The sequence below is a fragment of the Notolepis coatsorum genome (assembly GCF_963971535.1).
Source record: "Notolepis coatsorum genome assembly, chromosome: 4".
In the NCBI taxonomy this organism is placed as follows: domain Eukaryota; kingdom Metazoa; phylum Chordata; class Actinopteri; order Aulopiformes; family Paralepididae; genus Notolepis; species Notolepis coatsorum.
The window spans coordinates 48,495,355-48,509,251 of record NC_140168.1 but is presented as its reverse complement, the minus strand read 5'-3'; the positions used below and the strand labels follow the sequence as shown (position 1 = coordinate 48,509,251).

At 43.3% G+C, this 13,897-nt stretch overlaps 1 protein-coding gene across 2 annotated transcripts; it reads left to right on the top strand.

Moving 5' to 3' along the window:
• Positions 1-835: 835 nt before the first annotated feature.
• Positions 836-13,735, top strand: zbtb22a (zinc finger and BTB domain containing 22a). 2 transcript variants are annotated; one of them, XM_084313709.1, is made up of 4 exons: positions 836-972; positions 1,474-1,692; positions 6,913-7,552; positions 12,053-13,735. In XM_084313709.1, exons 1-4 carry the CDS (start codon positions 907-909, stop codon positions 13,177-13,179), a joined length of 2,052 nt encoding a protein of 683 aa, XP_084169835.1. In that variant the 5' UTR covers positions 836-906; the 3' UTR covers positions 13,180-13,735. The 2 variants fall into 2 exon arrangements, with proteins under 2 accessions (XP_084169835.1, XP_084169834.1); XM_084313708.1 differs by having other exon boundaries at positions 6,913-7,690; positions 12,053-13,733.
• The last annotated feature ends 162 nt before the right edge of the window (positions 13,736-13,897 follow it).

The following is a 13,897-nucleotide window of genomic DNA, read 5'->3' as shown; positions in this document are numbered from 1 at the left end:
TGGTTGTTAATTACGTTGGTAAATGTCGAACGGACAAGGCTACATTTGGCTACAGTAGATAGTCAAATATTTTGAGACTGCCAAGAGGCCGTGTGTCTAAAAAAGTTATAAAAACGATTCAGTGAAGAAGAAGAGGGGGCTATAATTTAATTGTAACAAAAGTAGGTGCATTGTCCCTTTACGCTATCTGAATAGTACCAATGGGCGGGGCGATCAAGTGAAATGTCATCTTGTTGAGCAATAAGATAGTTGTACAATATTGTGGATATACATTCTAAGGCATAAATTAATACCACCACCAGGTACATGTGGTAGTAGTATGATATTTTAAGGATGTAGCAGGTCTGTGGCTATATTGTTCACACCCAACACTCACAGATGCATTGCACACCCCCATTACAGATGGGGGACCCTGATGTAAACAAAACGAAAGTATTTCTCTGGTCTGCATCCCCTTAACAATTGTGTGTATTGAGCTGTACTGTACCCATTCTGCAATCTGTTAATAAAGTTTTCAATCAATCAATCAAACAAACCCAACACTCCCAGATGCTGCTGATGCTGCGGACGAGCTAGCTGCTGCAGGCGGGTACATACTGTAGATGCTAGATCCCACAGCCCGGAAGAAAATGTTTACATTTATTTTGTATTTGTAGATAATTGGAGTAGTTAAGTTTAGGGATATGTTTATAAACCACTTTTAAGGTTAAATTATATAACAACTTGCGGCTTTGCAGCTTGGGCCAAAAACTGACGACACCTCACCTCACACCCCAATAAAACAACGCCGATGACCCCGTGTGATCTAGCATCAACAACCTGCATAGATACGCCGACTGACTCGAGCTGGCCCCCTCTTATAGTTCCGCGAGTTGAACGAAGTTATTCACAAGTTTATATGATGTTATGTGTTGCTACTACTATTGTCGCAGTCTACAGAAAAACGTTCGCCTTATTATCAGCATAACAAAGGTAAAGTAGCGAGTTGTTGGCTAGCAACTGTGGTGACTGAGGGAGGCTAACGTGATCAAGCTAGAAGCTAACGCTAGTTAGCCACAACGTTAGCTTCCAGGGTTAGGAGGAAAACATAGCAAGTTAATGTGAACCAGGATACGTTTATCATGTCTTTCTGTGCATTAGCTGCACAATCAGAGTTAAGGATTTATAACATAGCGTTACATTTGAACTGCTGGCTCATCGGGCTACAGCGGGTTAACCTGTGTTAGTTAACGTTAGCAGCTGGTTCTACAAGTGCACACAGGCCAACTCGTCAAGGCTAGTAGGTCAACCTAGTTAACTTGTAATACTACTTGTAGCGCTGTGCACTGGCTACGCTGCACTTGTGTGTGGAACGTGCTGTGTTGCTGACTCCGTGTTGGCTGCGCATCATTAACAACGATCAAGCATTTTCCTAATCAAAGTAATCACTTTAGCACTTCATTAGCAATGACTTCCTCTTTCCTACTATTACAGGGGTCCATGACCATGGATCAGACGTGTAGCGCCTCTAGCGGACCGGCTGGGTTGGTTGTCCAGGTGTGTTTCCCCGGTGTGCGCGCAGCCGTGATGGACAACCTGAACCGCCAGAGGCTGGAGGGGAGGCTGTGTGACCTCTCCATCCAGGTGCAGGGTCAAGTGTTTAGGGCTCATCGCTGTGTGCTAGCTGCCTCCTCGCCTTACTTCCATGACCAGGTGAGGTTACAAGGGTGTTGTATCATATTGGCTGCATGATTATATCTGTGTACTATATACAGACAAAATCATGTGATTTGAGAATATTATAAAATGTATTCTCTGATTCTATGCTTTAGATATAGCTATTTTGTGTATTGCTCATATTTTTTATACTTACCTCTATGGGTGTAACGGTACACAAAATCCACGGTTCGGTATGTACCTCGGTTTTGAAGTCACGGTTCGGTATTATTTTCGGTACAAACAATATTAAACAATATAAAACGAATTGGCCATAATTGACTGAGCAAACTAATGCTTACTGCTGTAACCTACTAATAACACTTAAGTAAATCTGAAGATTATTATATAGCAGATGCCTTGGAGGATAAGTCGTGGACAACTGTAGCGTGTGCTTGTTTATACATAACCCCTTTCATGACTGATGCTTGAATACAGGGGCAGGGCTTGCATCACAGTCATGAAAGTCTAGTTTATACAGAGCTGGTGGTATGACTTGCTGGCTGAAATACGGACGAGGGAACTAGGTAGCGGGGCTATATTACTTTTAACATGTGCTTAAACCCAGTGTTCTCGACAACCGAGTATGGTCGCAGATCTGCTGCTATAAAAACACCTATGGCGTTTGTTATTGCTTTGGCCCGGTCTGCATTAATAGCGAGATGCTGCTTGAATGCAACGGGGACAACGGAGTATGGTCGCAGATATGCTGCTATAAAAACACCTATGGCGTTTGTTATTGCGACCGGGCAAAAGCAATAACAAACGCCATAGGTGTTTTTATAGCAGCAGATCTGCGACCATACTCCGTTGTCCCTGTTGCATTCAAGCAGCATCTTGCACTAGGATCTGTTTCTTCCGTGTACCAGTGATATTCACATTCGGGTGATGCCGTTTCAAATGCGTGATAAAGTTCGCAATAAAGTTGAACAATGACATGGCTCTGCCATAGCTAATATGCTATGCTGAATTACAGCTCTCGTTCAGTGTAGCTGCGCGCTGCGTGGAATGAACAAACAACATCCGGTTAGTTGTGCACGTTATATTAGGGCCGGGGGGATTTAAGTTCCGCAAAAAAAGGTTCCATACCGTTGCAATCGCTCGGTGCACAGCGCATACTGTACCGGAGGACCACATTGAGGCGGTACAGTACGTATCCGCATACCGTTACACCCCTACTTTTTTTTTTTTTTTTTTTTACTTTTTTTTTTAGTGTTTATAGCTTTTTCTGGTCAAGCATGACCGACAGAAACAGGTTGAAAATGGGATGTAGAGCAGGGGAAGACACTCTGAGAAAATACGGCGGGTCCGGGAATCGAACTCGTGTACCCCAGATCCGTGACGAGCACGGTTTTCCCCGACGCAGAAATAGCGCAGAGATATGCGGTGAGCTACGGGAGCTCCCCCGTTACACCCCTACTTACCTCACAACAGGGTTAGAAATTAACATTTTTTTTCAAGGGCTTTTTTTGCCCCCCTTAATTGCTTTTCGGGGGCTTTTTTTTGTATTTCGGGGGCACAACATTTTTATAATGAAAATTAACATAAAGATTATAAAACATTGTTGACACTTTTTTTTACAGTCTTCGTCCCTATGTTTGATAACGTAATGTTAATGTCTCCATATATAGGGCTCTACGCTAACCTTTTTCCCAAGGAGCACATGTGCTCCTAAATAAAATGTTAATAAATAAAATCTAAATAAAAATTTAGGAGCACACAGAAATTTAGGAGCACAGTGACAATTGGTCAAGTAACACACACACACACACACACACACACACGATGTGTGACATCATGGCTTGGTTTCATGTTTTGAGGTACCTTCAATTATCTGTAAATAATACATACATACTCTATCTAAATAGATTAAATATTATTGTCCCTGAGGGCAAGTTGTGTTGTTGTCTTGATATATCTACGAATAACCGGTTGCCTCTGGATCAATGAATCAAGTATATCAATGAATGTCTAATATTGAATAATATTATTAGCTATTTTATTTTTAACATCCCTAATTCCAACAGTCAAGAGGCTTGTTTCAAATTGATACATGAAAAACCCCACACACGCAACGTTTGTGAGTATAGGCTCTGGCCAGATCGATCAATGAAATACGTTGCACGCTCAGCGCTATGGAATGAAGGAAATGCGCATCGGGATCGGATTTGGATGTTATTCTTTGGAGTTGTGTTACAAATGGAACGGTCTTTCCCCGCCGAACACAAGTTACTTAACGTTACACAGGTCGCGCTATGCAGATGCTTAGCTTGCTAACGTTAAGATAGCAGTGTAATGCTTGATGAAAGCAGAGCGCTCTGTCTGTGTTCGCATCCTCTCAAGTGCCTGTAACACGCAGCGGGCCCCGCCTCCCTCCCTCCTTGGAACAAACATTCCACCCAAAAACTGAATTTCAGTCCAGTTTCAATCTGAACTATTAACAGCGGAGCTGTTTTGTAATCTTCACTTGTCTGTCTCGCACACTGCAAGTAAATGATTTTTCCGGTTCGCACACATACATATTATTAGGGGCAAATACGAGGGAAATGCTTGCACTGTAGAGCATATATATAATTATATATATAATTAGTAAACTGTCGGGGGCTTTTCTTGCCCCCCTTAACTGATTTTCGAGGGCATTTGGTCAATTTTCGAGGGCATTTTGCCCCAAGCCCCCGTTAATTTCGAACCCTGCCTCACAATCTACGACAGCCTATTATCTACATTGATTTCTCAGTGAACAGATAGAAATTTGATGGAAGGCTTCAATTTGAGGGTATTTAAATACAAATCAGGTGAACAGTGTAGGAATGACTATTTCTATAGTGCCTCACTCTTTTTAAGGGACCAAAAGTAATTGGGCAATTGGTTGCTTAGCTGTTCCATGGCCAGGCGTGGGGTATTTCCTCATTATTCACAGGGAGCAGATAAAAGGTCTAGAGTTAATTTCAAGTGTGGTATTTGCATTTGGAATCTGACTGTTGCTGTCAACTCTCAATACGAGGTCCAAAGAGCTGTCACTATCAGTTAAGCAAGCTTCATTAGGCTCAATAATCTAAACAAACCCATCAGAGAGATGGCAAAAACATTAGTTGTGGCCAAATCAACTGTTTGGTACATTCTTAAAAAAACAAAAAAAAAAACTGGTGAGCTCAGCAACACAAAAAGCCCAGAAAGACCATGGAAAACAACTGTGGTGGATGACAGAATAATTATTTCCCTGGTGAAGAAAAACCCCTTCACAACAGTTCGCCAGATCAAGAACACTCTCCAGGGCCCCGTTCCATGTACCGGGATAACCGAGTTAGCCGGATAAAGTTATCCGGCTAACTCGGTTATCCCGACTTTCCGATTTCATGTACCTGGATTTCCCAAATCACCATGACAACATATCCAAAAGTTTGAGCCTGCTCGAAAGCAGAGTTCAAGTTCAAGTTAGCCTGAACTATCGCCACGCCCCCGCAAAGAAGTGACAGCCCGTTTCCTGAAACTATTCCCACAGTCTACGATCTGCATTATACCATTCTGAATTACGTTTTTGTGCTCCATTCTTCCAGAGGGGGCTTTTGAAATGTAAAATAGACCCAAAATGCTGATATTAAATTCACTTTGTCCTAAATAATGCACGTTATATATACCGTGGCGACGGTGGCGCTCGCTCGTGCGACGTACACATGATGTGGTTATTTTAATTGTAACTGGGATTAAGATGTCTGATGAGATGCGCTGTTTGACGGATTTGAGAAATTGAATGAGCCGTTGACGTCACATGAATGAATGAGGACCAAGAAATAAAACTTCATTCAAAATAAGGGATATTCTAAACACGGGTCTCTCGTTCATTAATGTATAAACAATGAATCTATCCCATCTGGCACAGTGGCCCAGCGGTAGCGCTCATGTCTCCCAACCTAGCGATCCGGGTTCAAATCCCCGTGTTTCCAATATGATTTTTTTGAATATAATATTAATGATTATACGCCAAAGTAGCCTGGTTTTAAGTTAAAATGTTATAAATCTACATGCATTGAGGATGTCATTCTTTATATAGCTCTCAACGTGCACCAAATTGAATTATTCCTATATTGCAAAAAGAAGGAAAAGACTAGGCGGGTATTGAACCCCGGTCGTCCGTGTGGAAGTCAAAAGAACAACCCGTTGGACCACATAGGAGATAAGTTAAACATTGACTATACATCAATCAATGGGCAAGAAAGCCGTCTCGTAATTCTGTATAACAGTTAACTAGTTATTTTCGCTAGCAAGATCTCATTTGATTATTCAATCCAGCAGGCAAGTTTAAAGAAATATAATCTGATTGATTGAGGTAATGAGGGACTTAGAATTAGCCTATAGATAACGCATTTAACTTGTCGGCGAGGCGATTGAGCCTATTGCAATCTGTCAATAAAGTCTTAAATCAATTAATCAATCAATGCCGTTGAGAATCAGGGTCTCTGCCATCGATACGTGCTGGCTTTCCACCTAAAACGGGAGCGCGCATCTAGCCTGACTTGAGCCTGACTCTCAAGTCTGGCTTGAGTTAACGAGACTGAATCCTGCTTTGTGAAACAGGAAAATCCCGGCTTTGAACATCGGGTTAACTGAAGCTGGATAATGGACATGTTGATCGACTTAGTTGAACCACGTACATGGAACGGGGCCCAGGAGGAAGGTGTATCTGTGTCAAAGTCAACAATCAAGAAAATACTTCACCAGAGTGAATACAGATGGTTCACCACAACATGTAAACCATTGGTGAGCCTCAAAAACAGGAAGACCAGATTAGAGTTTGCCAAAAAACATCTAAAAAAAAGCCTGTACAGTTCTGAAACAACATCCTATGGACAGATGAGACAAATATCAACTTGTACCAGAATTATGGGAAGAGAAGAGTATGAAAGGAACTGCTCATGATCCAAAGCATACCACCTCATCAGTGAAGCATGGTGGTGGTAGTGTTATGGCATGGGCATGTATGGCTGCCAATGGAACTTGTTCCCTTGTTTCTGGAAATATCATTGCTTATATTCAGTGAATTGCTTCAGAACTAATTGGACGGCGCTTCACAGTGCAGATGGACAATGACTCCAAGCATACTGCGAAAGCAACTAAGCAAAGATCATTTTTATGGCAAAGATGTGGAATGTTATGCAATGGCCAAGTCTGCCCAGATATTCTAAAGTCACTACAAATGTCTTGTGTTCACCTCAACAGGTCCTACTGAAGAACGTTACGACCGTGTCCCTACCCTCGGTCATGGACCCGGTGGCCTTTGAGAGTGTCCTGAGTTCTGCCTACACGGGTCAGCTGAGCATTTTGCACGATGACATTGTCAACTATGTCACTGTGGCGAGCTTCCTGCAGATGTGGCACATTGTGGACAAGTGCACCGAGATCCTGAAGAGGCCCCGGCCTCCGACGGAGAGCAACACCGTCGACGCTGCCGGGACACACCATGGCGCCTCCTCTCGGCAACAGTCGCCCAGCAGCACCGACTGCCTGTACGTGGAGAGGGAGGGGAGGAGGAAGGAGAGGAAGCCTGACGCCCTGCCTCCCTTGGCCACATGGAGACGGCCGCAGGAGTTCCCCAGGTGGAGTCGCCCGAGGCCCTCGCCGGCCCCCCAGCACTTGGCCGACTCTCAGCTGGACGCTCTCCCTGGGTGCGGAGAGAGCGACTACTCCAGCTGTGAAGAGGTGTGGCAGTCCAGCCACGTCAAAGGAAGCCCCTTTGGTCACGACGTTCACGGCCACAACAGCGGCAGGCCTCACGGGGGCCTCTCCGTCGGCGAGGCGTTAAGGCAAAGAGCCAGATATCATCACCGCGGACCAGGACCGAGCTCGGAGAGACCGCTTGGTAAGGACCGAGAGAGTGCAGAGAGTGATGAGACTCGAGAGAAGAGGAGGAATGAAAAAAGGGGGATCGAAGCTGATGAAGGCATAGGAGAGGAGGTTTCGGAGAAGAGGGAAGGATTGGTACAAACTGGACCATCCGGTAAGAAACATGCCTTGTTTCATTAATATTTCCCACACATAAGGGCTAGGGGTGGGACGATACATCCATCCATCCAGATCGATCCAGATCGATACATCAATCTAATTATCAATGATCCAATAGGATCGATGCAACATAAAAAGATCGGTTCATATCGATACTCTTATTTTGAAAATCCTGTGGCGAGCCCAAGTGCAGCTCTATTTGCACAAGTCAAGATCATCACGTGAGATGTGAAAACAAACTATCTGGCAGAGTCAACAACAGCAGTAGCACGTGAAACGGCAGTGTGTGAAGACGTTACAGCAGGGTTCCAGAGTGCGCCTATTTGGTCGCATTTTGCGACCCGAAATAAGTCTGCTTTTCCCCCCAGCAACGGGTCAAATGCATCCAACATGCTTTGCATCCTCGCCCATTCCTTTATGCCCACGTTAAAGACCTAAACTAACGTTAGCTGCTTACGCTAACTAAGCTAAGCTAACCCTGCTCAGAGGCATAGAGAAAACAAGCAGTATTAGTGAGGAATGGGGGTGGGGGAGACTAAATCTCTCTCTCTCTCTCTCTCTCTTAGCTGAACTATTCTAAAATCATTAAGTCTGCTTTAAGCCATTCTCCCTTTCTGTGTGTGTGTGTTCGCGTCCCATATCTGGTCTTTGGAAAGTATTTACTGAGGATGGACAGATAATGTTGATATTTAAACATAAAAAAATAGAATTTATAATAAATGTATACATGATCATGCAACATAAAAAAATTGTTGTAGGAACAGTTTGGGAGAGGGAGGTAGGGAGGGGTTTTAGGGGTTGTGAGTTCCAAAAAATTGAACTTTAAGTTTAAAGCTCAATATATCTCTCCTTATGTACAAATGGGGACGAGGGGACATTTATGCACATGTACTGGGACTGCCCACCAGTTAAGATATTCTGGAAAGAGGTGACCCAGCAATTATCAAATCTCTTAATTGGAATATACCTGTACACCCCTCTGTATTACTGCTGAATGATGTTTTTGAGTGTGCAGTACATCCACAGCTAAAGAGATTGGTTTTATCGGGTATCACAGTGGCTAAAAAGCTGATGGCATCACCATCAATTCACGATGGTTCCAACCGGAAAAAATGTGCCGAAAGGTCTGGATTATTACATATCTCGATGTGATCTATCAAGAAATATCTACAGCAAGAATTTTGGGTCTCAATGAATCCAAAATGACATTGTGGTTAGAAGTGGTGGAGAAAATAAAAGCTAGCATATAATGGTAATGTCTGGTTAGGAGCGAGGGAAAATGGATGGATTATCCAATGGGGGGTCCGGGAGGGGGGGGGTACGAGCTGGAGCATATGTGTGTAGGTTTTTAGATAACGGGTATTAAGGGTAGGGCTGTCTTAAATGCTTCGAAGCTTCGAACGCTCGATTCGATGGCACAAGCTTCAAACATTAAAAAAAATCGAAGTTTAAAAAAAAAAAAAATCTTTTTCAAATTTTTTTTTCAGTTTTTTTTTTTTTTTACTTCGATGTGTGTGTGTGTGTGAACTACCCATCCCAGTTAGGACAGCCGAATCCCGTCCAATCTTTCGCCGTCGACTAAAGACTCACTTCTTCAACCATTATCTGAAATGAAAAAAAAAAAAAAAAAAAATCTAACCGTGACTAACCTTACTGTCATGCACTTGTCCTAATAAACTAACCTACACTGTAACACGCAACACTTTGATGAACATTGTTACTCAGCTGATAGAGTTGTACCCTTCTTGCTGTCTTGTCGTACAGAACTTGTAAGTCGCTTTGGATAAAAGCGTCAGCTAAATGACTAAATGTAAGTGTGTGTGTGTGTTTGTGTGTGTGTGTGTGTGTGTGTGTGCGCGCACCTTGTAGAATTCCACACATAAGAAAGAAAGATACTGGGATGAATAAACAAAATAGGAAATAAAATGTAGAAATGCATGCAATACATAAATAAATATGAATCTCCATATATGAAATATAACATTTAGATAAGGTGCTACTGAGATGTTTTGGTGAGTTCTTTGTTTTTTTGTGGAATTGCCCTTCTTAAAAATGCATGAACATTCACTGATAATTGGTCTGTAGTGGAGTCTACAAGGTCTACATTGCCGGACCATGTAGAATCCGGACCTTGTAGACTGACATAATAATTCTGTGCATAGTTTAGTCTACACAGGCCATATTTCAAATAATCAAAATATTACTTCATTCATCTTAAACATTCTTGATTTGGGGGATTGGTAGTTCCCATGAAATCTGAAGTTGTTCAAACGACAACAGCGATCCACCTTGAATTAAATCACACAGCCGAGTGAAACCTTGTTGGATGCGTCAGTCACGAAAGGGGCTACTTAATTAATTAATCCAACCCACTTTATTTATAGAGCACATTTAAAAACAACAACGTTTACGAAAGTGCTGTACAAGTCCCACAACATAAGTTAAAAAAAAATATTAAAAAAAAAATTTAAAAAAACGTTTTTTTTTTTTTTTTTTTTTTCTCTCTCGAAGCTTCGAATTAAAATCGAAGCTCGGCCCCGAAGCTTCGATTGCCAAAAAAAGCTTCGAAGGTCAGCCCTAATTAAGGGTATATCCTATATAAGACAATTAACTAAAATGTGATTTCATTGGATGTGCACTGTCAACTAATGCTTGTATATCTTATCGTGTGTTGTCATGTTTGTTTGTGTTTGTTTAAAAAATAATAAAAAAATAAAATGCAAAAAAAAAGCTCAATATATCAAAACGTGGCACTTTATAGTGAACAGAAGGTCTAAAAAAAGATTGTTTTTCATTTAAATGTCTGGAAGAGCTCAAAACGTTTTATATTTTCGTTGCCTCTTTTGAGTTGATCTAAATGTTACTGATTAAATGGGCATATGCTATCGTCTCATCGATCGCAGGCACCTGAATTTTAATCGAATTGTATCATATCGTGGCAGACTTTGTCATATCGGCAAATATCGCATAGTTGTCCAAAGAATCTGTATCGTATCATGATGAAACTGGTGATTCCCACTCCAGGGGCTATATTTCCTCCCTGTTATCTTTAAGCATTACATCACGCGCAGGAGTGGTTTGTGAACAATAAACCATGCCTAATGTCAAATCACGACTGCAAGTGGTGTAATGCTTTTATACAACTGCCACATTCATCCAACCTTATTGCTATACAATAAACACACATTAATCGAAGATTTATTGAGAACCATCCGCCAGAAAATGTAGTTCCCACAACTACAAAAAAGACAAGTTGCCTCCATGTGGAAGCAGCTCGGAAGTGCATCCAACCAACTAACGCATCCAACTGTGTGTTATTAGAACTAACACATCCAACTGCCTTTCAACTAAGGCATCCAACCAACTAACACATCCAACTGCCTTTCAACTAAGACATCGAACCAACTAACACATCCAACTGCCTTTCAACTAAGACATCCAACTAACTAACACATCCAACTTTTCTTTAGTTTTTAATTATGAAGTTAGTGGTTATTGGAATGATTGATTGATTGAAAATTGTATTACCAGATGCAGAATTGGTACAATACAGTACGGCTCAATACACACAATTGTTAAGGGGATGCAGACCTACTTTCTATAGAACTGCATTCTTAGATGCTTCTATAGAAAGTAGGTAAAACAAATTAAAAAGTTTTCTTTGTCCTATAAGAAATTTTTTTTTGTCTTCGCCCTATTTTTTTATTTATTTTTTTAGCCTAAACATAACCAGTTGGAAACCAGGCGTACAGTAATAAAATTAGCAATCAACCAATCAATTCAATAGACCATTCTCACTTAAAACAGCGCTGCTTCTCTCTCAGTCTGACTCCCCTGCTGTTGCAGACAGGAGTGTGTGTGGGGGTGGGGGTGGGTGGGTACGCCAGCGTCGGACAGTGTGAGAGTGAACGCTGCAGTCAGGGGGAAGGAAGTAGAAATTTAAAATAAAATTGAAAATAATCAATCGATCCGCGATTTTTCTTTTGTTCTAAAATGCCTCATGACCCATCAATTACATCATCCAACATTGTTTAAAGGACTAAGACATTCGCCTTGACAGAATCGCTTTATATTTAGTCGTTATGACGCTATCAACATATCCATTTGTTAAAGATTATTGTCCGCCATCTTGTTTTTGCCGACGGAGTGATCCTGGCGGAGTGATGTGATTCGGTTGTGGGCGGGTCCTGGGACCAGGACCGTAGAATGGTCCCTATACATACGTGTAAATGGACTGTTTCAGCCAATCAGAATCGAGAAATTTGCATGCCGTTGTATAATCCTGTATATATGACGCATGTAGCCAACTGCATGAATTGACCTGCATGAATGGGTTTATCTCTCTGCGTTTCTCCAGGACACTTCCATCCCGGGGGAGGAAATCCAAGTGAAGAAGCGGCAGAGGCCGCGGGGAAGATGCGTGCGGAGGACATGACGGAGAAAGCGGAGAGGGAGACAGGAGGTGTAGTGCCCACCTCGGACGTGACCGTGCTCCACGCTTGTGAAACGGATGACCGCAGTGTTCCTGGCCCCTCCTGCCCCGTTCCCGCGTCATCGACTCGAACACAGTGGCAGGCCGGTCCCTGGTCTCAGCAGGGAGCCCGGTCGCAAGACAGAGCGGAGGTCAACTACAGAAAGGATGAATGCGAGGAAGAGGAGGAGGATGTAGACTTTGGACGGTTTGCGGATGGGCCGTTCGGTGGAGACACCTACGATGAGATCGAAGACGGCACGGGACAGGTTTCCCAGAGGCCTCTAGTGCCTGCGTCTCCCGACGAGAGTGACTTCTCAATGGGGGTGTCCGAGATAAGCTGGCCCTCCACCAGCATGGGACAGGCCCGTGCCCCGACTCCCTCCTCCAGTCGCCACCTGTCCCCCCCCTCTGCCCCTTTCCCACCCCCGCCCCCTTCCTCCTCGCCCCCCACCCCATCCTCGTCGTCCTCGCTCTCCCTGGCTGGGACCCCCTACACCGGCAAAGTGCACTTCTGCCACTGCGGCAAAGCCTACACCCTCAAGAGCATGCGCGACCGGCACGTGAAGATGCAGCACCTGAACCTGCGGCCGTTCGGCTGCCCCGTGTGCGCCAAGTCGTTCAAGATGAAGCACCACCTGACCAAGCACCTCAAGACCCACGGAGGCCTGCGGCCCTACGAGTGTGGCCTGTGTGGGAAGAAGGTGGTCTGGAGGGACAGCTTCCTGAGGCACCAGGCGCGGTGTGAACGCCTGGCGGCCACCTCCTCTGCGAACTCCGGCACCGCGGCCACGGACGTGGGCGACGGTTACGGTTATGGATTTGACGGGGGGGCGTTCCTCGCAGCAGGCGGACAGGTGAAAGTGGAGCAAGTCGACTTTCACAGGGATATGGAAGATGAAATGGGTGGGCTGTTGGGCGGCGTGCCCGGGATTGTAGACCAGTTGGGAACTCAGTCGAGGAGTCTAAATTGTCAAGTGTTTAAACAGGAGGCGAGTGAAAGTTTTAGCTGAAAATGGTGGTGTGTGTGAGTAGAGCTTTACAACACTTGGCATACATTTTGTAAGTAAAATGTGAATAGGATCCCTGTCTTAACTGCTTATTTAAATGGTGAAGGGACACAAACCGCTGCACACCTAATGAGCGTACCATGGTCTTTAGGACATATTGTTTTGATTCCCTTTTTTAAAAGAGCATTTTAAATGTTGGGCACAAAAAAGGAACAATCATCCTGGTATATGCTTTATGTGAACCATGTGGTTATTAACAGTTTGTGATACTGTACGTCATGTAGGTTCAATGGGGCCGATATTTAAATGATCCTCCTGTACATCTGTAAGGAACAGTGTTGTGAATCTACTTCTTGAGTTTAAATAAAATGAAGTTGCACTTTGAAAACCTGATTTTAAGAAATCGTCATAGTACAATACTGGTTTCTTATAGATTTAGTGATATAGGAATTATTTCTGATATATTTTAGAGTTGATGATCTTATGCACATTTGTTCTTGCACACTAGGAGTTTTTTATCCCTCAATTTAGTCTCGGACAGGAAGCAACGTTAACATTAATGTCTGCAAGCCTTGGTGATGATGTCGGACTAGATTGAGGGCTAAGAACTCCTAGACCTATAGTGTGTAAGAACAGATTTGTGGTTCATGAATTGGGCACATTGTGTTTTGCAGAACTGTTAAGAGCACAAGAGGTCTTTTGTCTCTTACTCAACATTGCA